The following is a 20,503-nucleotide window of genomic DNA, read 5'->3' as shown; positions in this document are numbered from 1 at the left end:
GGTAATTTGAAAATGATCAGGCTATTGTCCAAAAGTGACTTTGACTGTAAACGAAGAATGAGTGAAGATAGCTGCGATGGTGGTTCACTGGAGTGTGTGCAAACATTTAGAACTGTGCGTCTGCATATTTATCAGATCCATATTGATATAATGCCTAGCCTGTGCCTTATAAAATTTGACAAAATGACAAAATGTATAAAGATTAGGTAAAAGTTACCTATATAGTGACGTGAGCGTTTTATAAAGTGACGACTGTCATTTGGACATGATTTTTTATTGTATTAATTATATTGTAATAGGATAAATAATGCACGAATCTCTTTTGTTCTTCCTTATATTTCTTGTTCATATTTTTCTGGTGGTTGACAGGCACAGAAAGCATGTGCGCTAAGTGTCTTCACATGCGCGTGGGACACGAATTCTCCAAATGGCAGTGCAATCATTTCCACGTTTCAAACAGCGGGAAAATATATAGGCTGGAGCACTGTACATAAAACTCACAAGATGCTCTAAAATCACATGGGTTTAATAGATCGAATCAATGATAATTTATGCGACTTATCTGTGTGCATCTGTTAAAAACATCTCGCTAAAAATAGGCCCAAGGCAAATTGTTTTTTGGCCAAAAAAAAACAAAAAAAAACTTTCTTTGAAATAATTTATAATATTTGTCCCTCTTGTATTCAGTAGGCTATAGCATAAGCAAATAACAAAAGTAAAACCAAGAAACACAAACAGCCTACCAAAATACACCATCGATAATGCTCGCTCTTTTTATTTAAAGAAAAAAAATGCCTTATTTAAAGCTAAAGGCTATTTATAATTGCCTTGTAAAATGTCTAATTTATTTTCAAAATGTATAAACTTGCTGTAGGCTATATCAATAAATGCAAACATCCTTTTTTTTATTATATTGTATTTTGCATTCAGTCGTTTTATTTATTTATTTATTTGCAATAATGTATACAATTAATAGTGAAGAGTTCTTTTTTGGGAGGGGGGGGGGGGTCTGATTTATTGTACCAGGAAATTGTGTCTCGTAGTAAAAATTAGTGCTTCTTGGGGACTTGTATTTAGAAACTGTAGACTGCAAGTCTCAAGTCAGGTTAGTTTGACATGTCTTATTACTGGGCCAGATACAGGCGTAGATTTGGTAATAATTCTACAGGATTGGCTCACAAGGGCTCGTGAGGAGGTAATGCGGAAGCATGTGGAGCATGTACAGCCGCAGTGTGAAAATGATCGCAATGCCGCGAGCACGACTGGAGCTCAGTGAGTGAGAGATGATTCATTCAGCCAGGCTTTACCACATTATGGGCGGAACGTTCCACACGAGGGTCGAAACGCAGCGCGCCTATAGGCAGAGAGCGCCGGTGATTGACGTGAGGAGGCCACGCCCCTCTTCTTCCCTGGTTATTGGCACTTTAACGAATCCCGGCCACTGCCTCGGTGTCCGTGCGCGTTGACAGACCGATGAGACTGTTTTAAATAGACCGTCGCTTCGTTTTCAGCGTCTTTGTCACATCGCCCGTTTTAATTAGTTTCTGAAGTGGACTATTCTGACTCAAGGAATGCTAGATTAAGTGCTGTTGCAAGTGCACTTCTGGTGAACTTCTCTTTCTCGGTCAATCTGTCTTCTCGGTTTGTAACCATGGCTGAGAAACGACGGTCCCCGTGTACTATGAGCCTCAAAGCGCACGCATTCTCGGTAGAAGCGCTTATTGGCACGGAGAAAAAAAGAAAGCTGGAGGAGGACAACGAAAATTGTTTTGAGGAGGTAAACGAGGAGTCGAGCCTGACAGAAAGTCCGCAACCCCAGACTAGAAGAACTTGTCCCAGCACCAGGAGTTGCGAGATAGACTGCGTAAGCGACGAATCCCGTAAGTAGCCTATCCCTCGACTAACTAAATAAGAAATAGGCTAGTTACGCGCGGAACAAACAACAACCACAAAATAAATATGTATTTGTAATTATCTTGGCTGAAAAGTAACAAGGTACGATGAAAACATACACAATGTTGTTATGTATTTCGAGCCTGTATTGTAATAGGCTGCTAAATACAAACCAAAAATTAACATTAAAGTAGACAGTCTTTCAGTAACAAAATCTTCAATAAATATATAAATAAAGTAAAAAATAGCCTTCCTCTGTCATTTAGACATGTAATTGAGTCAAGTTAGGGAGACAAAGGCGAAAAATACAGTATAGAAACACAAAATAACACAGTTATGAGCCTCATAAATATGGGCACTGAGAGAGTGACTAATCTATTCTGTTTATGAGTTTGGCCACAATCATAAACACTCAAATTAACTTGCCATCACTAAAGCCTAAATAGGCCTACTTGCAAAAAACAACAACAAACAAACTATGGATAGAGCTGGAATAAAATGCGCTTATTTTTTATGTAACTAGCCTATTTATTTATTGTTTTAAAGTAAACGAATGCAGTTCTTCTAAGAATCTGTCATCTCGATAATGCATCAAAGTCATGACTTAAATTCTTAATTCCATAACTGAAAAAAACGGGGGAAATGTATTTATGATTGCGCTATAATATTCAACAGCATTTATAAAGTAATAATAGCCTAGTCTGTAAATACATGTAGCCTACAAATACAGAAAATCATTGCAAAGCACGTTTGCATGCCACTTCAGCACTCGTTATTGCAATAATAACAATAGTTCAAATAAAAAGGGTTCTGCAGATTGTTATGCAATAATTAAGACAAACTCTTTCTGTCTTTCTCAGCTGAGTCTGAGGACGTGTTGTTGGATAGCCCACAACCTGCACCCCAGGGCGCGCAGCTCCTCGCGCAATCGGGCACGAGCTCCGGAGAGGAGATGCGCGTGGATTTGCAGGGCTCAGACTTATGGAAGCGATTCCACGAGATAGGAACTGAAATGATCATCACCAAAGCCGGCAGGTGCATCACACAAAACACGCTTTTCAATGTTAAAACTTTTAATGGTTATTGGTTAAAATCACCATATTCAACATTTACGTTTGAATCAGAAAGACACTAGTTTTTTTATAGTAAAAAATACGCCATGTGACTTGTTTTAAATTATATAAAAAGATTTATTTGATGCAACCAAACATGAAATCTTAATCCAAAACGCATTTACCAAAGTCTGAATTAAATTGCTGAAATATCCAGACAGTCTCTTTTTGTTATATGCGGTTACTTTCAGATATGGACTTTGGGAATTAAATACTGAATTAAAAAGGGATTGCGACGAAAATGCCGCTGATATTTAGGCTAATATAGGCCTACTGCATAGACTATTTTGTTTTTACAGATTTGATAGATTTTCCTATTATTTTAGGCCTGGTTTTGTGCATAGGCTACCTACTTTTATGTTGAGTTGACCATTTATTTAAATTAACTGTATCTCTAAAAAAAATATAGGCCTATTTGGAAACATAGGATAGGCTATTTGACGTTAACGGGCTGCGTTATAGACTACTGTAGGCTAACAAAAATGATGCCCACATAAAGGTAAAAACTGTGCTCTTTGTAAATCTGAGTTTTCTTTTGCAATTCTGCATGCCTCAATATTATGTAGTCGTAATGAAAATATTAATATAAGATGTAATTTTATCCCAGGCGAATGTTTCCCGCGATGAGGGTTAAGATCGTGGGACTGGATCCTCATCAACAGTATTATATTGCTATGGATATTGTTCCTGTCGACAACAAACGGTACAGGTGAGCAATTTACGAAATTTGTCTTCCCAACTGGTCGCTGCATAATATTGAGCATTTTGAACTAACCGTCTCCACAAATGGCACTCCGGGACTTTGTTGACATCTCCAGTCCGGCCTTTTGCGAAGCCCTTTTGGGAGCTTGACCTCGTGGACCTGAAGGTCATCATGAGACAACGGCAGTCAAAACAAATTCATAACGCGTTAGTTTATTGCGGGCTGCTCTGTGTAGGCCTATCTGAACTTTTTGTACAGCTGTAAAGACAGTAATGGGGTGATCTGTGATTTCAGTTCATTATCACTGCATCTACAAAACAATAAGGCTACTGTCATTCTTTATTTTATTATGTACAAAGCACAAATATATAATAGAAACCTAATAGTGACTAAGCAACCATATACGTCTGAGACGGTTAGCTAACTAAAAATAAAAGAAATGTGCGTTGCGCGCGACGAAACTCAAATACGTTGCGTTCAAAACTATAGGCCTACTGACAGATATTGCTTTAAAAAGTCGAGCCGTCTAAAATTCATATTATATAAAGACACTGACTTTTTTTCCCCCACTCCAAGGTACGTGTACCACAGCTCGAAGTGGATGGTAGCGGGTAACGCCGACTCTCCGGTCCCTCCACGCGTCTACATCCATCCGGATTCGCCTGCTTCCGGTGAGACGTGGATGCGCCAGGTTATAAGCTTCGACAAACTCAAACTGACCAATAACGAGCTCGACGACCAAGGCCATGTGAGAGAATCTCTTATTATGTATTCAATAGTAATTTACTGAATATAAATGTTTTGTTGTTGCTGTTTTTGTACATTTGAATAAGGAAAACTGCATAATTCTTGTCATGTTAGGCTTATAAGGAAAACCTGCAAATACATTAAGACTTCATAAGTTAGTTAGTAAAGCAGACCTTTAGACTTTCCTTCTGTGATCCTGAAATAATAATAATTGGACAACTCTTTTCATGCACCCCATTACACACATGCTAGCCATTGTCGCCCGGTGTGCATTTTGTTTTGCTGTATTATTTTAAAGGTCTAAACATGTTGTAATGTGGAGGGTTGTAAACAAACTCAATTGAAAGCATCCCCAGGGCGAGGCAGTTAAAGGCCCGCTTGGCCTTTGAAAATGGAGGCATGTGTGTTTTTATTGAGGTAGAAAACTGCTTTGGTAATTCCTCCGTTTCCCACTCTAAACACTGATGCGCGATGTAATGTTTTCCAGATCATTCTGCACTCCATGCACAAGTACCAGCCCCGTGTCCACGTCATCCGTAAGGAGTGCGGTGAAGAACTCTCGCCGGTGAAGGCGGTTCCCAGTGGGGACGGTGTCAAAGAATTCTCTTTCCCTGAAACTGTCTTCACAACAGTGACTGCATACCAAAACCAACAGGTAATTCCCAACACGTCCTGCCATAACTGTTTTATGCACAATTTGATAACACATCACAAAAGCTGCAAATAAGGGTCAGATTGTTTCTTGATATTAAATGAAGAGGAATTCGTCGGGCTCAGTGCCTTTTCTTTTTATTGGATTACATTATTACGGCTTGATTTTTATAAAACAAATCAGTTAGGAAAGTCATGCCAGCCACAACTAAACTGGCCAATTTATTTTTGTAAGTCCAAGCAAGCAAGACAAAAGCAAGTAATATAAGCAATATGCATAATATTATTAGGATACAAGATATGCAAAATCTAACACACTATTTTGGAATTATCTGGACTCAATACCAGCATTTATGAAAATGGATAAAGCAGAGCTGTTCTATTGTGACAATAATAGTTGTTTTTGTTTACTTTTTTAATGTTTTATTTTTATAATAAACCCAGTTAGCTTGCAGAACGATCGTATTTAGTATACACTGGTATGATAAATGACTTAATATATGATATATTACTGAAATAATCATACAAATCTCCTAGTTGGGATTTGAAGGGCTCCTGCTCTCTAAATTCATAGATCAAAGCCTCTATGAGACTGAAAGAGTATGAAACCAACACTCTATAAAGGGCAATTTATTTATAAAGGGCACAGTTTCATATGTGTTTATTTAGGCATATGTATTGAATCTCCTTTGCCTACAGTTCAGAAGCAAAGCATTTATAAATTGCAACAGAAAAAAACTACTTTAGAATATTTATATATTGTTTGATTAAATTAACATGTTTTCGTTTGCTATAACAGATTAATACCAGAGCATGTTTTAAGTTAGAGCTTGAAATCTTATCATCATTTTCATGTTAACTGCCAAGTTTTTAGAAATTATGTCACCCATTTGTCTGAGCTTATAAAAACACAACACACATGTTCTCTCACACACACATACGGAAGAAAAAAGCTTATAAAATAAACCCACACACATTGCATTGTGGGATAAGGGTCACTGGTGCTAGGTCAGGGAATTTGACATTACAGGCTTTGGGTCAGTAAAGAGAATGTGTTTTGTGTGTGGATTTTTTTTACAGATAACAAGACTGAAGATCGACAGGAATCCATTTGCAAAAGGATTCAGAGACTCAGGAAGAAATAGGTAAATACATTTAGTTACTGTATATGTACACATCTTTGTTACTAATGCTCAGCTCTGGATTTCCAAAGGATTTGCTTGATTTGAGTCAATGGCATTGCACATTTTAAAAAGCAGTAACTGCACCAATCCTGGAATTGGGAAATGGGTCTTCCAAGGTTTTTCATTAAATTGTATTGATCACAATTGAGGCAAGCCCATCTGTCACAGAATAGCCAAAATGTGTAGTTTTTGCTTTGACCTTTTTTGTGTCGCAATACAGAAATGACACTTTATTACATTTATTTTTCTCTAGCTTTTTTTGAGGCAACAAAGAGTTTTTTGTTCAACTTCTCATTCTCTTCTGACATCAGTGTGAAGTTATTTCAGGACTATCAAACCGTATTAAATGATTATCATTATCAAGGGGGAAAAGTCTTCTTTTAGCCAAACTGAAAGTACAAGATTCCAGCGAGGCCTAGACAAAATAAACATAAAAACAGAGTCAGATTAAAAGCCATTATTCCATGTGCAAAAATAAATGTATAAATGAAAATACACTGCACAATAAAAAATAATCTCCATCTTCACATAACACAAGAGAAATAAATAATAAACGTGCAAACAGGAAATGGAGGCTGCGCAGAAATAAGGCTTGCACGACTCTGATTCGAAAGCTCAGTGGGGAAGTTTAACTCTGCTCATTATTTTTAAACGAGAGCGATTTTAACACCCCTCTGAATCGGAGCAGACCACATACATCCACTTTTCCTCCGTCCCTATGCGAGGTCTCGCTGAGCACTTAGACCGAGCCCCGTGGCTCAGTGTTACAGGAAAAGTTAAGCAGTTTGCTAAACAAACTCGGCCACTTGATAGCTCAAGTGGTGTGGCTGATAAAACTGGGGCCGAAACAAGTTGAGGCATCTTGTGTGAATTATCGCCTGAGTGGTACTGTGGAGGGGGTGGGGTAACGTCCACGCTAACAAGGCGCACCGAGCACCACCATTACTTCCAGAAAAAGCCAGAAAATACCCCCCCCCCACCCCTCTCTCTTTTTCTTTCTCTCTCCTCGTAAAGCTTTAACTGTGGCTTCCTGCACTCTATGTCTGATCCCACCGATAAAGCTATGTGAAAATAATTATAGCCTTGCCGTCGCACACACCAACACACACACTTTATGTTCTTCATTACCTGCTCTGCTTTACTGCCCAAATACATACTGATAAAGAAAGGGCCTAGCACTAAGATGGCTGGCAGGATTGAACACATTGTTGGAAAGGTTAGCCAGATGCAGAGCTTTTCTGTTAAGTGGACTGAGAGCTAAACATGTTTATTGATCAGAATGCTTGTGTGATTTAGGATGGGACTAGAGGCTCTGGTTGAGTCGTATGCGTTCTGGCGGCCCTCTCTGAGAACTCTGACATTTGAGGAATTCCCTGGAATAACTAAACAAGGTACCACATGTGTCTTTGTTTTCCCTGTCAAATGTATCATTGCACAATGGGTTGTTGTTTATACATATTTGTCAATTATAACATGAATAAGACATTTTTGTCTTTGGAATATCTTGTACCAATGAGTTTAACATACTTCATGTCCTTTCAAATGTGGAACAAAAACAAAAAGAATATTTAGAAAAATGTCTAAAATCTTTGATAATGCAATGAAAGTAAATTGGGTCCAATGTTGTTTGGAACAACATGAAGGTGAATAAATAACAATGTTCTTTTCTTTCTTTTTTAATATATTTTCATTTCCTGAATTTGAATTAAATTTGAATTGAGCTAGCAAACTGGATGCAGAATTGGAACTTGAATTTGAATGCATGGGAGCAAAATAAATGAATATACTGTACCGGTAACTAAACTTTTAACCAAACAAATAACTAGATGAACCTTCTTGAAGTCACCTTGTGATTTAAAGATGAGCCATTCTTCAGATATGATTTTTTTGCACAACCCTGCCAGGTACACATGAAGACCAGGAAGATGTATTATGAAGTAAAAAAAAAACATAATTTTGAAATTTATTAAGAATAAATTGGATTTTTTTGTTTACTTTGAATCTCTGTAATGTGAAATTTCACACTATGAGATTTGTATATTTTGTGTGTATATGTTTTATTAATATGTGTCGTTATGACTGCGTTCAGGTGCAGCTGGTTCTCACGGTGTTGTTGGGTCTTCAGCACACACACATCTGCTGTCCTCATCCTCATGCTCTTCCCCTACATTCCACCTGGGTTCCGGGGCAGGGCCAGTGTGCGATTACTCCACCTGCAGTCGAACAAGCCACCCTCTCCACCGCTACGGCCCTCCCCTCTCCGCTGACTCCTACAGTCGACTGGCCAGCCCTGCAGCAGATGCCTTTTCAACTAATCGGAGCTCTACGTATATGAGCGGGGCCGAAGGTGAAGCGTTCTCGTGCACACAGAGCGGCCTGCCAATCCAGATCCACAGCATGCCAAGCACAACCTCCCAGCTGCAGTACCTAATGCCCAGCCATACCCATAATGCGTTTTCCACCAACCAAAGCACACAGGGATCCTATAATGGGTTCCGCCTGCACAGCCCTTATGGCCTCTATGGTTACAACTTCTCCACTTCTCCCCGATTGGCCACCAGCCCTGAAAAGGCAGCCGCCACGCAAAGTTCATTCCTTGGCTCCTCCCCTAGCGGGACGCTGACGGACAGGCAGGTTCTATCCACTGTGGACGGTCTGCACATGCTCAGTAATAGTCAACAGAATCTTTTTGACTCAAGGACTTTGGGGCTGACAAGCTCCACCTCCCAGGTGACAGCCCACATGGCTTGACCTGTGACCCAAAAACTTTGACGGACTACAAAACTCAGCTAAGAATGTTTTATTTGAGTATAAACTAGTTTTTAGGACTAGACAATAGCATAATTTATAATCCGTCGGACATTCATCACTCTCGCAAGAGTCGAGAGAGGGACATACTGCTATGGCAAGCAAAAGAAACAGATGTACACAATGTAAAGAACTGAGAGAAATCTGCAATATCATTTATGTTTTGTGAAGATGACAGCTGAAGATAACATTGAGGATATTTTTGAATAGACTTTATATCTTTAAAATCATTCTGATGAAGCGGCACAAACTATTATTGGACACCAGGGTATGGAAATGCCTGAAGAATCACGCGGGAAACCTAGAAAACACTTAACAGACACACTTGCGCACAATCCTGCTCAGTTTCACGGCATGAAAGGACATCAGCCATCGGATCTCATCAAGGTTCAATGAGACCCCTGAACTGCTGGTAGGAGTGTGAGGACTTTAACAGATGCCTTTTGTGAGGCTGGACTCAGCATCTTATGGACAATAAAACAGAGTTTGGCACTTAAGAGTGAGCAGACTGAAAATGACAGGAAGTGATGTCACGAAGTATAAAACAGACTTCAATGACTTGAATTTTGAACTACACCATTTTCTAGGTGACAATCATCAGGTAACTACGTCACTTATTTGTGCGATCAGCATTAATGGCAGATAATGTGATTTAATCTGAAACTGGACAAGGAAAAACAAAATGTGTGAGATAGTGTTTACAAGTCGAAGTGTTTTTGTCTGGATCAGCGCTGCTGTCTGAGTCTTGGAACAGACAGGGCTGAATGAAATCTGATCCAAGATGATAATTCTCACACTTTATAAATACAACCATTGGCATTCTTCAGAAGGATTATCCTGCCACGAGATACATGCTGATTCCAGGTCAGCTGTCTCACTCTGAACCCAAGACTGAGAAGAACACTTTTCCTTTGCAGACATGTTAGCCTTTGCTAATTTTCTTATTAAATGTAATTTTTCACAAATATGGAGAATATGAATATTATTGATACTGTGTAAAGATTTCCCTTGCACTTACGGCAATTTTAAATACTTGCATTTTAATAATAAGGCTTTTTTTTGCCAGAGGCCACTCTTTTGACACTTCCTCCATGTTTGACTGTTGTTGGTCTGATAATTAGAAAACCCTTTGAGCCAAATAAAATATATCCATATGGCAAAGAATAATCGAGGAGTTTGTGCACGTGTTTCAGCGTTAGATGCTTCTCTTGGGGTCAGGCAAAGGTTCTGAATGCCTTACAAATGAAAAATACCACCAGGGGCTCCTAGAGGTACACTGACACAGACAAACAGAATGCATTCATGCGCACAAAAGGCATAAAGTTTGAACTTGCAACCTTACATTTTAAACAATTAAATGTGATATGAGAAAAAAGTTTGAGCTTTTGTCCCTGAGAAATCATACATCAACAAGTTTTCTGTCGCTAAATGAGCATGACATTACGTATATTATCTTTGTGTGTGTGTGTGTGTGTGTGTGTGTGTGTGTGTGTGTGTGTGTGTGTGTGTGTGTGTGTGTGTGTGTGTGTGTGTGTAAAGGAGGATATGATGCAAGAGCTTCTGACTGCTTCTAACTTTTAAAACCTAGTGAACTGCACAAAAACAAATTAGGGGACCAAACTTTGAAAATACTCAAACAGCACTAGGAATTTGTACTAGCGGTCTAACATTGGGTCAGTCTTTAGAACCAGAACCAGTGAGACACCTGTCTTTGGACTGAAGATGACAGACAAACAGCACATGCAGAGAGAGAGGAGGTTGTTGGGTGCTTTTTTATTTTAGAACAGAGGAATGGTTGGCTTGCTGTATCTCACTAACAGGTGACAGGCGCCCCCCAACCATGGTTGGCAGACCTTACATACACCAATATCCTTATGCACACACACTCACACACCTCACATTACTGACTCATTATCAGTAAACCTGAGGACATTAACACTCTGAGGCCATGTAAAGGCCTGTGTGTGTAAAATGTATACTTAATGTATAAAATAATGTATAAAATTGACTCCATAATGGACTAGGGCTCAAACAATAAGGTATATATATAAATGTTCTTTAATAACAAATAAAAATAGACTTAAATATTTGTACATTTATTTATGTGGTTTCATATTGCGCGCACACACACACACACACACACACACACACACACACACACACAGAGAGAGAAATAAATTTAAATTTAAAAACCTGTTTATTTTTGCCCATAATGATTTTTCATATCCAGCAATAAAGTGTAATATAACTCAACTACATATGCTTTTCAGATTCACTGGCTAACATGCCTTGTGGTACTGGTCATCACCACGACTCTGCCAGGGCTCTCTTTTCATGTCAGCGTGTTGGCATACGGGATCATCTTTCGGCCCCTCAGTGCCTGGCATCATCTTCTCTCCACACGGCCAACGCAGTGTTACATTTTCACACTCGTCTCACAGGCCTCAGACAACAGTTATGCACTTCTCCGCCATTTATATTGTGCAATCTTTGCACATTTACATTTCTTCAACATTCTAACTACAGAAAGTCACAGAAAATGACGTCAGACCATAAGTCATTAAGACCCCAAAACAACCTAGAAAGGGCAGAACATAATGTTCGACCGTTCGCACAAATCATGAATAATTCATTCTTGTTTAACAGCTCTTCATACGTCCATTATGGTTTGGGAAAACGGCAAGCCTTATTTCCACCAGTGCACCACATGCACTGTTGCATTTATTCATCTGTGTGTCTCCTGGTACATTACCAAATGGTCTGACATTCAACTTCAATACCCACTAATAGCAGTTCACTTTAGCGAGGAGCCTCGTGTTCTGCATAGCATATGACTAATACAAACGCTGGATAGATGATATTTTAGAAATCCATGCCATTCGCTCTATGTTGTGGTCAAGCACTCGTGACTAATCATAAAACCAACACAACCTCATGGCAATTCATAACTATTTTACGTTTTAGCGAATCAATGGCTATGAAATACAATCTCATTTGTATGTGATCTGCTTATGCCCCAGTGTATGTTTAGGGATGGACCTTGATGCTTACTTTTTTCTAGTAATTGTGCGTTTTTGTAGGATTCCCATTGTATGAATTAATACGAAATCGCCACAACATAGTTACGCTTTCTCGTGAACACAAATATCCATTAACCTACAGATATTTTTCACATTTTTATTGTAAAATCCTCAAAGAAGTGTTTTGAAACAACAAACAGGGAACAGATAAAATCAAGTTTAAAATGATTATTTCTTGGTTACTTCATTTACCTCTGTCTCATTGTCATCAACAAGTATTGGTAGACAATTATAATGACATGTATAATGTTACATGACCACTCAACACCAGTGGTCATGTAACATCATTGCTATTGCATTTATTATTGCTTATAGTCCCATTCTGCACAATAAAAGCCTATTTGAAGTAAATACTAATTTTGTGAATGCATAATTTAGGGATTTATCATTTACATTTCAAGGAATCTAAATAATAAACGACATTTTCACCTGTATTTTCACTGTTCTTATGGTCCACAAACAACATATAACACTCTCCTTTGTCAGAAGTAGCCTTTAGATGAGGCAGTCAAAGGGAGCATGTTGAGCCCTTCTGTGTGCAGGACATGAAAAAGAATTCCCAGCAAGTGTAAAAGGAGGACAAGTGGACAGTGTGTGTGTGTGTGTGTGTGTGTGTGTGTGTGTGTGTGTGTGTGTGTGTGTGTGTGTGTGTGTGTGTGTGTGTGTGTGTGTGTGTGTGTGTGTGTGTGTGTGTGTGTGTGTCCGCTGGGTGTTCCAGGAAGAGCACCTGTGGTGTGCAGGGTCGAGCTGTGCTGGTGGTGCTGATATGTGTGAGTGTGTGGGGGGGCGAGAGGGTCTGCGTGACCCGTTAATGGCCTGGGGGGTATTTGATGACAGTTGCAGTAATCTGAAGCTGACTGGTGTCTCTTACACTCGTTTAATCTTTGTCATCAAATCCCACCATCCATCTGATTAATGTCTATGGTTCAACCCTGTTTTCAGAGCCTTATATATTGCCATGATGAATGTCAATCTATGGCCATATTCTCCTCTAATATAACCATGAAAATATATTATGAAAGGCTTCCTCATTCTTTGAAACTCTGTGTATGTGCATGTGTGTGTGTGTCTGAGGAACTGATCTCTTCTATATATGTCTTCTCTGTATCTTGCCAGGCGTCTAAACGATCTGTGACTTGGATAAATCAAAACTGAAATGCAAATCATAGCTAAGGTCAGCTCAGCCCTCTCCGGAGTGACGCTCCAGTCAGCTCTCATCACACACTAGCACCTTCCATCACACACTCATAAAACGACAAGCAAACACAAGTGATATCTGTTTATTATTTTACAGTTATGAGGTTGTATTGTAATATTATGACTCAAAATTTTGGATGGTTTAGACCGTTTTATTCATAAACAATGTGTGTCACAATTCTTTGTGCTACATGTAACATTTCTTAATTTTGTCATTTTTCATACCTGCGCAGACTCATTTATTTTGGTGCAATCGAAAGTCCCAGGCCATTAAAAAATTGTATATCCAATTTCATCTAATAAATATCCCAAATCTGCAGACGTGTAAAAAAACACACACATATAAAATCACTAATTTCAGCCAATAACCAATATGGTCCTGGTATATTGTGCATCCATAATCTATTTAACTATATAACTACTCATATTCATTCCAAGTTCGCTTGGAAACAGTATTTTGCAAGGTACACTGTAAAAAAAAATGTTTTGGTTTAACTTAAAAAAGCAAGTTACCTTGTTGCCTTAAAATTTTGAGTTCGTTGTAATTAAAAAATGTAGTTAATACAATGAAGAAGAATGGTTTTAATAAACAGAAACTCAAAATAGTATGTTATCTTCACACATTAGTTATCGAAGTTGATTTGACAAAAGATAAAAAGTTGTGATAATAAATCATGAAAATATTGTGTGGGAGAACTATTCACAAATTTTCTCAAAAAGGCAGTTTTGTTTTTCAAGTCAGTTTAATGTAATTTGTTGAAATTACTTGAACATCTAAGTTGATTGTACTTAAAAAAAATTAAGGCAGCAACTTTTTTTTACAGTGTTACTGCCTTCATTTTTTAAAGTACAATCAACTTGGATGTTCAAGTAATTTCAACAAATTACATTAAACAGACTTTAAAAAATAGTTTAATCTTTAATGACTTCAAAACAATTTGTTTAACTTATTTTGATGAGTTAAAGCAATGTAAAACACATGTTGTCATAACTTATTGATAATATAATTTTTAAAATAAACTAAATATATAGACATTTTGATTAGAAAGTTTACACACATCTGTTTTCTGTACAGCCAATTGTAGACAGACGCTAATTTGCAATCATTTGCTTGAGTTTTTCGATGTACAATTATTGTCGTATCACATATGCTAATAGAAGAATTTTACATTCCTTTTAACAAATAAAAGAAAATTTAACTTTGGCCATGATTATAGTATTAGTGCATGTCTAAAATAGATACAAGATAAGAGACCAGTTACAATTCGATATGCAAATATATATGTGACACACAACACCAACAAATTCAGTGTGCAAATATTATGGTGATGTAATTGCTGTTGTTAATAAAATTATCTTAATTTAAATCACAGTTAAATTCAATAAGGGGTTGGAAAAAGCAAGTTTGTGTGTAAATGCCGGTTGGTTAACAGCAAAGGCCATTTGTCTTTTGCACGCAGCATAAATAGTGACACCCAAACGCACACACACATCCAACTTCTCTCGTCCCATTAGCAGTAGAATGCGGAGGGCCGGCATCCCCCCCTCCCCTGTTCAGTCCCCCTCCTTAATGCTATGGCCAGACTTAGCACTGTCATTTATAGCACAGCACACCATCAATCTTAATAGAAGTGCGAAGTGCAAAGAGCTGATGAAACAGCAGCCATGATCACTATTTCAGCCTGGGAGAGGAAGGGAGGAAGGAGAGGAGAGAGAGATGGGTGTCCAAGAGTGAGAAGCAGTGAAAGGCTTGTGAGCCCTGCGAGAGGTTTTCATGTTCCAGGAGAATTTTTTTTATGAAAATCGGATCATTAGTTGTTTACATGATTAATCTGATGATAAGAATGTGTTTTGGCACAAAGTGCATTCCCATTTATGAATGTATTTTTTGTGTACCAGATCTGAGGGTCCTAAATTTATATTTAACACATGACTTTTAATTATGCTTTAGCGAAACTGATGGGATTAGCAACAGCAAGGTCATCGATTTGATTCCCACTGGAACACACAAAAAAAATCTTGTATAGCCTACTGTAAATTCACTGTAAAAAAAAAAAAAAAAGGATAAATGCATCTGCCAAATCCATAAATGTGTATGTCTGCCAAATACAACATGGGATGTGTATGAATGAACAGAAATGAATGAACTGACATTTCCAGAGGGAAATAGAAGAAAGCCCTTGCAAGGAAGCAATAGATTTTCAAAATGTCTTAAATTTCTTGCTTTAAATTTACATTACAAAAAAAAAACACAGTTCATGAAAATCAGAAATAGACACCACACATATTGTAAGTGTTTATGAAAATATAGTTATAATTTTATTGTAATTATTATATTCTTTTATAAGTTTAACTTTTTGTTTTATTGTTTGGAAAGTAATAGATGAAAGCAGCAAAGGACAGAACAGAATAAAATGAGTGATGTGAGAGGTTGAGATGAGTGGAATAGAAGAAATTGTATCTCTACAAGGTGCAACAATTTTAAACTCCCCACAGCTAAATGAGTGTGTGTCATGATGCAAAGCATTCTGGATATATGGACCGTGACCTTTGAGTCCTGCATTCCTCAACAGGCCAAGGACAAAGCGATATGAATACAGACTCACACACACACACACACACACACACACACACACACACACACACACACACACACACACACACACACACACACACACACACACACACACACACACACACACACACACACACACACACACACACACACACACGACCAATTGTGTTAAACCTTCATGGTTAAAACAAGCTCAAGGTCACTCATGCCATCTATAGTGCCCTTACACACACATGCGCACACACACACGCACACACACACACACACACACACACACACACTAACAAGAGAAGCGTGTCATTTTCAGCTGTGAAAACTGCACCACATGTATGCACCCACACACATGCATATATATACATGCCCAAAATAAAGGACAACAGTTGAAGTAACACAACTCCATCTCTTTAACATATGCTTATCATGTATTGTCGGACATTGTCTGAACACTTGTCAGTAATCAAATTTGCCAAGTATGGATATGCAATTGATACGCAGGACAAAGAAACTGCAGTAGTAGCATTTTGGCAGACTATGGGCTATATATAAAGGCTCGCAAAAATGTATGCTTCTCTCTCTCTCACACACACACTTTCTCTCTGGTGGGCAGTGAGGAAATCTTGGTTTATTTAGGTTTTTGAGAAGAGCTCCGAGTCCCCCCCGGTTCCATCCGGAGGGTTCCTGGACTAGAGTCCACTCTCCCATGACAGCTACATCAACGAGCCGCGGCCCCATGCACACGCTCTCATATGCATATAATACACACACACACACGCACACGCTCTCTCTCTTAAACATACATACTCAGACTTTCAGTATTTCTACTTCAAAATTGTCCAATTCAATGTTACCTGCTGTTTCTTTGTAATTATTTGTGAAAAAATTATATATTTGTACATATCTCCAAAGTATTCCAAATAGACAAATAGTGTGTTTTATATGCCAGGGAGATTTGTTGGATCTCAGAGGTCTTGCTTTGCGTTACCCAGAGTCCCTGGAGTGTCTTCTGATTGGCTATAGATGTGTTTACATCTGAAAAGGAAGGATCAACATGACCACCCAGGCGGCCAGAAGAGCTCAGAGCTGTCAATCAATCAGCACCACTGCTACTGACAACTTTGTGAATGCAGCAGCCAATCACAAAGCAGAGATCCAGTAACCAACTGGCACTCAGCTTCCAGTGCTAAGACTGACATTCAATCTAAAAAATAAAAAAAAATGTCTTAAAATAAACAACTTTAAAGAGATGTGCAACCAAAAATGTCAATTCTGTTGATAATTACTGTTTTTCATAAAAAAGATAATTTTCTTGTTTTTCGTTTTTCTTACTGTGGACCATAAAAGGAGAATTCTGAAGATCTTTCCATTTATCAGCAGTTCATACAGTGACTACATTTTGTTAAACTCCACAAGCAAAGTAAAGAAGACACCACTAAAGTACAGTGCATATGACTTGTGATCTATATTTTAGCTATATTTTGTGCGCTTTTCTGAAGCCATGTAATAACTGTGACAATAAGCAATTATTTAGTGATAATCTTTACCACCACTGCAGCTCAAAGATCAAATACGACACCCAATATACGGTAAACCTGTTGTTGTATCAAAAAGATTTCTACATAAAATAATAATCAAGCGTAGCGTCAGTTCTGGCAGGTCACGTTAGTCAAGCTCGCATCAGCTGACTGTCAGCTGATCCACGTCTAACTCACGTAGTGTAACAGAGCAGCGCTTCTGGGTTGTACGTCAGCAGGTAGGCTCACTATTGGCCGACGCTGGTCATGTGTGTGATGCGTGTGACGTACAAACCATTAGCGCTGCGCGGTTACACTACGTGAACACACTCAGAGACCCACAGAGAAGAACATGAACAGTTGAATAAAGTTGCTATTTTTGTTTGTTTTTTGCGCACAAAAATAATTTTTTTGGGTGAACTATCCCTTTAATGCATCATGGCAGAGCGTTCAACTCGACAAGTCAACTGGTCTGTGCAACCCAGCATACCATTTGGAACGACGTGAGGGTGAACAAATACACACATAATTTTCATTTTTGAGTGAACTTTCCCTTTAACTAGGGATCATGCCAAAGATATCAGCGATTCAACTGTTGCTAAAACCCACAACACTAAAAAAGTTATATGGTGACTGACTATGGATATGTATAGGCCAACATGTACATGTGTTTATTATTGAAGAGATGACTGCTGAGAGGAACCGATTGTACTGAAAGACACACCGAGTCTGGAATGACAACATGCAGACAGACATACGCATTCAGAGAAGTACAAGATACGTTTCAAACATACAGAGGCTAAAGGATTGTTTTAAAGTGTATAAATCTGTGTTGTGCATGTGCATGTTTTTGTGTTGAGCAGTTTACATTTAAATCAGCCATAATCCGAGAAGTACCAAGGAGGCACACGCTCGGGAGGAGTAAAAGAGCATAAGAAATGTCCCACAGGACTACAGTAACCACTTCTGATATGCACACACTCTCTTCCACACACACACAGTACAGAGTGTGTACAGTACCAACTCAAACCACTGTAACAATCAATAATAGGATTAGAAAATCAATCAGGGACTCTTGTCCCATCTGTTTCTGTTAAATCTAGTTAAACAAACCACAATTACAGTGAGGTGAATATAAGCACAAAGAGTGTTAGATATTCTATAAGAGCTTAACACATTTCAATCCATCTGTGATTATATATATGGGTGCGGAATTAATGAAAGATATATACAGAATATAAAGAAGATTTTTTGAACTGGAAAAAGTTCACAGTTCCCATAACAAAATTAAGCAGCACAATTTCAATATTGTTTTCAATATTGATAATAATAATAGGAAATGTTTCTTGAGCATCAAATCAGCATACTAGAAGGATCTCTGAAGAATCATATGACACTGAAGAGTGGAGTGTGAATGCTGAAAATTCAGCTTTACTATCAGGAATAAATTAAATTTATACACACACACACACACTGTATATAGTAAACTATATATAGTATATTGTATAAACACAATTCCAGCATAAATTTAGCAAAATGTATTTATTAAATCACTTACATTTAGATATATTATGCAATTTTGCAGGTAACTATTATGTTTTAGGGATGTTGATCTATTTTTACTGGAAAACAAAAAAAGATTCTGATAAAGAAGAAGTTTTTGCTGTGTATATGTGGAGGACTGAGGTTTTCTAGGTTTTTTTAGAGAGAGAGAGAGAGAGAGAGAGAGAGAGAGAGAGAGAGAGAGAGAGAGAGAGAGAGAGAGAGAGAGAGAGAGAGAGAGAGAGAGAGAGAGAGAGAGAGAGAGAGAGAGAGAGAGAGAGAGAGAGAGAGAGAGAGAGAGAGAGAGAGAGAGAGAGAGAGAGAGAGATCATTATTGCTGGTAGCCGGATGTGTTGGTGACCCCAGAGGTCAGACACAAGCACGGATTATTCTCTAATCCCTGTGTGTGTGTGATTGCCGTTGTTAAAACATACTGGGGTATATTGTGACTGCAGGTAGAGGAAGCCGGGCTTTGAGTTCCACATTTTGTTTATATCTGACTAGAAGGAAAACGGACATATGCAGACCAGCCAGACATGGTCTGTAAAAGTCAATAAAAAACAACGTCCAAAAGGAATATCTTAGTGCTAAACTTAGTGCTAGTGATATTTAATTATTTAAACATTTTATAATTGTATTATGCTTTACCAGTGCCACATAAAATATATTTATCGATTTCATTTTACCCTCTTATTTAATAATCTTTTGAGATTTGAAATAAAAATCCCCCAAAATATAACAATAATATAATACTTTGTATGTTATTTAAGCATTTTAATATTTATTTAAAATGTATGTATTTTTTTGTTGAGTTATTTCAGTTTCGTTTTTGGAGCTCTACAAAACCACTCAATCACTCACATACATCAAGAGATTGCAATGTGTAAAAGAGACACCAGCATTTAAGGAATGTATCAACTTTGTGGATCATAAGATCTGTGAGGAGAGCAAACCGCATGGGTGTATGACAGCTTCACCCGCACACAGCCTCCAGTGCTCACTGTACATCTTATCAGCCCTGCAGTCAGATGAGCAACCACTGCAGGCTCCAACAGGCCTACGATAAAGACTGGGATCAGAGACAGACACAAACACACTGACACACGTGACCTTTTTAATTAAAACTAAACTGTTCATATTAGCCTACTATGAAGCAAAACACACGCACTCGCTCCTCTCTGCGTAATGTTGCAAAACACACCTGAGTACCGAATCAAGAAAGAGAACATCATGACACCATGACAAAAATGTTTTGGTGGTTGCTCAGCAACCGTGCTATAATTGTGTTTTTATTGCATGTAGTAAATGATCCAAATATCTTGTGTTGTTATTTTGTTTACATGCACCTTCATCAAGGACATTATGTAACTTTCAGCCAAACAGAGCAAAGGAGACTTTCTGCTTCCCAGATTCAAGCTGTTAGAGAATCGATCTGATCACAATATGAGTGACAAACGCACACATGAGATATACTCACATACATATTCTCAGACACCACAC

At 38.2% G+C, this 20,503-nt stretch overlaps 2 protein-coding genes across 2 annotated transcripts in view; one reads left to right on the top strand and one right to left on the bottom strand.

Annotated features, from left to right (window-relative positions):
- LOC306986421 (uncharacterized protein) overlaps window positions 1-20,503 on the bottom strand; it is a 110,763-nt gene that overhangs the window by 36,752 nt on the left and 53,508 nt on the right. The gene's annotated exons all lie outside the window — the stretch shown is intronic.
- On the top strand, window positions 1,416-10,467 carry tbx18 (T-box transcription factor 18). The gene is made up of 8 exons (XM_079589637.1): window positions 1,416-1,880; window positions 2,754-2,928; window positions 3,613-3,714; window positions 4,285-4,456; window positions 4,943-5,110; window positions 6,187-6,251; window positions 7,587-7,681; window positions 8,380-10,467. The coding sequence occupies exons 1-8, from the start codon at window positions 1,652-1,654 to the stop codon at window positions 9,039-9,041; spliced, it is 1,668 nt and encodes a 555-aa protein (XP_079445763.1). The 5' UTR covers window positions 1,416-1,651; the 3' UTR covers window positions 9,042-10,467.

This window comes from Phoxinus phoxinus (genome assembly GCF_949152265.1).
Source record: "Phoxinus phoxinus genome assembly, chromosome: 18".
Classification (NCBI taxonomy): domain Eukaryota; kingdom Metazoa; phylum Chordata; class Actinopteri; order Cypriniformes; family Leuciscidae; genus Phoxinus; species Phoxinus phoxinus.
The sequence above is the reverse complement of the archived record's forward strand: the minus strand, read 5'-3'. Positions and strand labels throughout refer to the sequence as shown.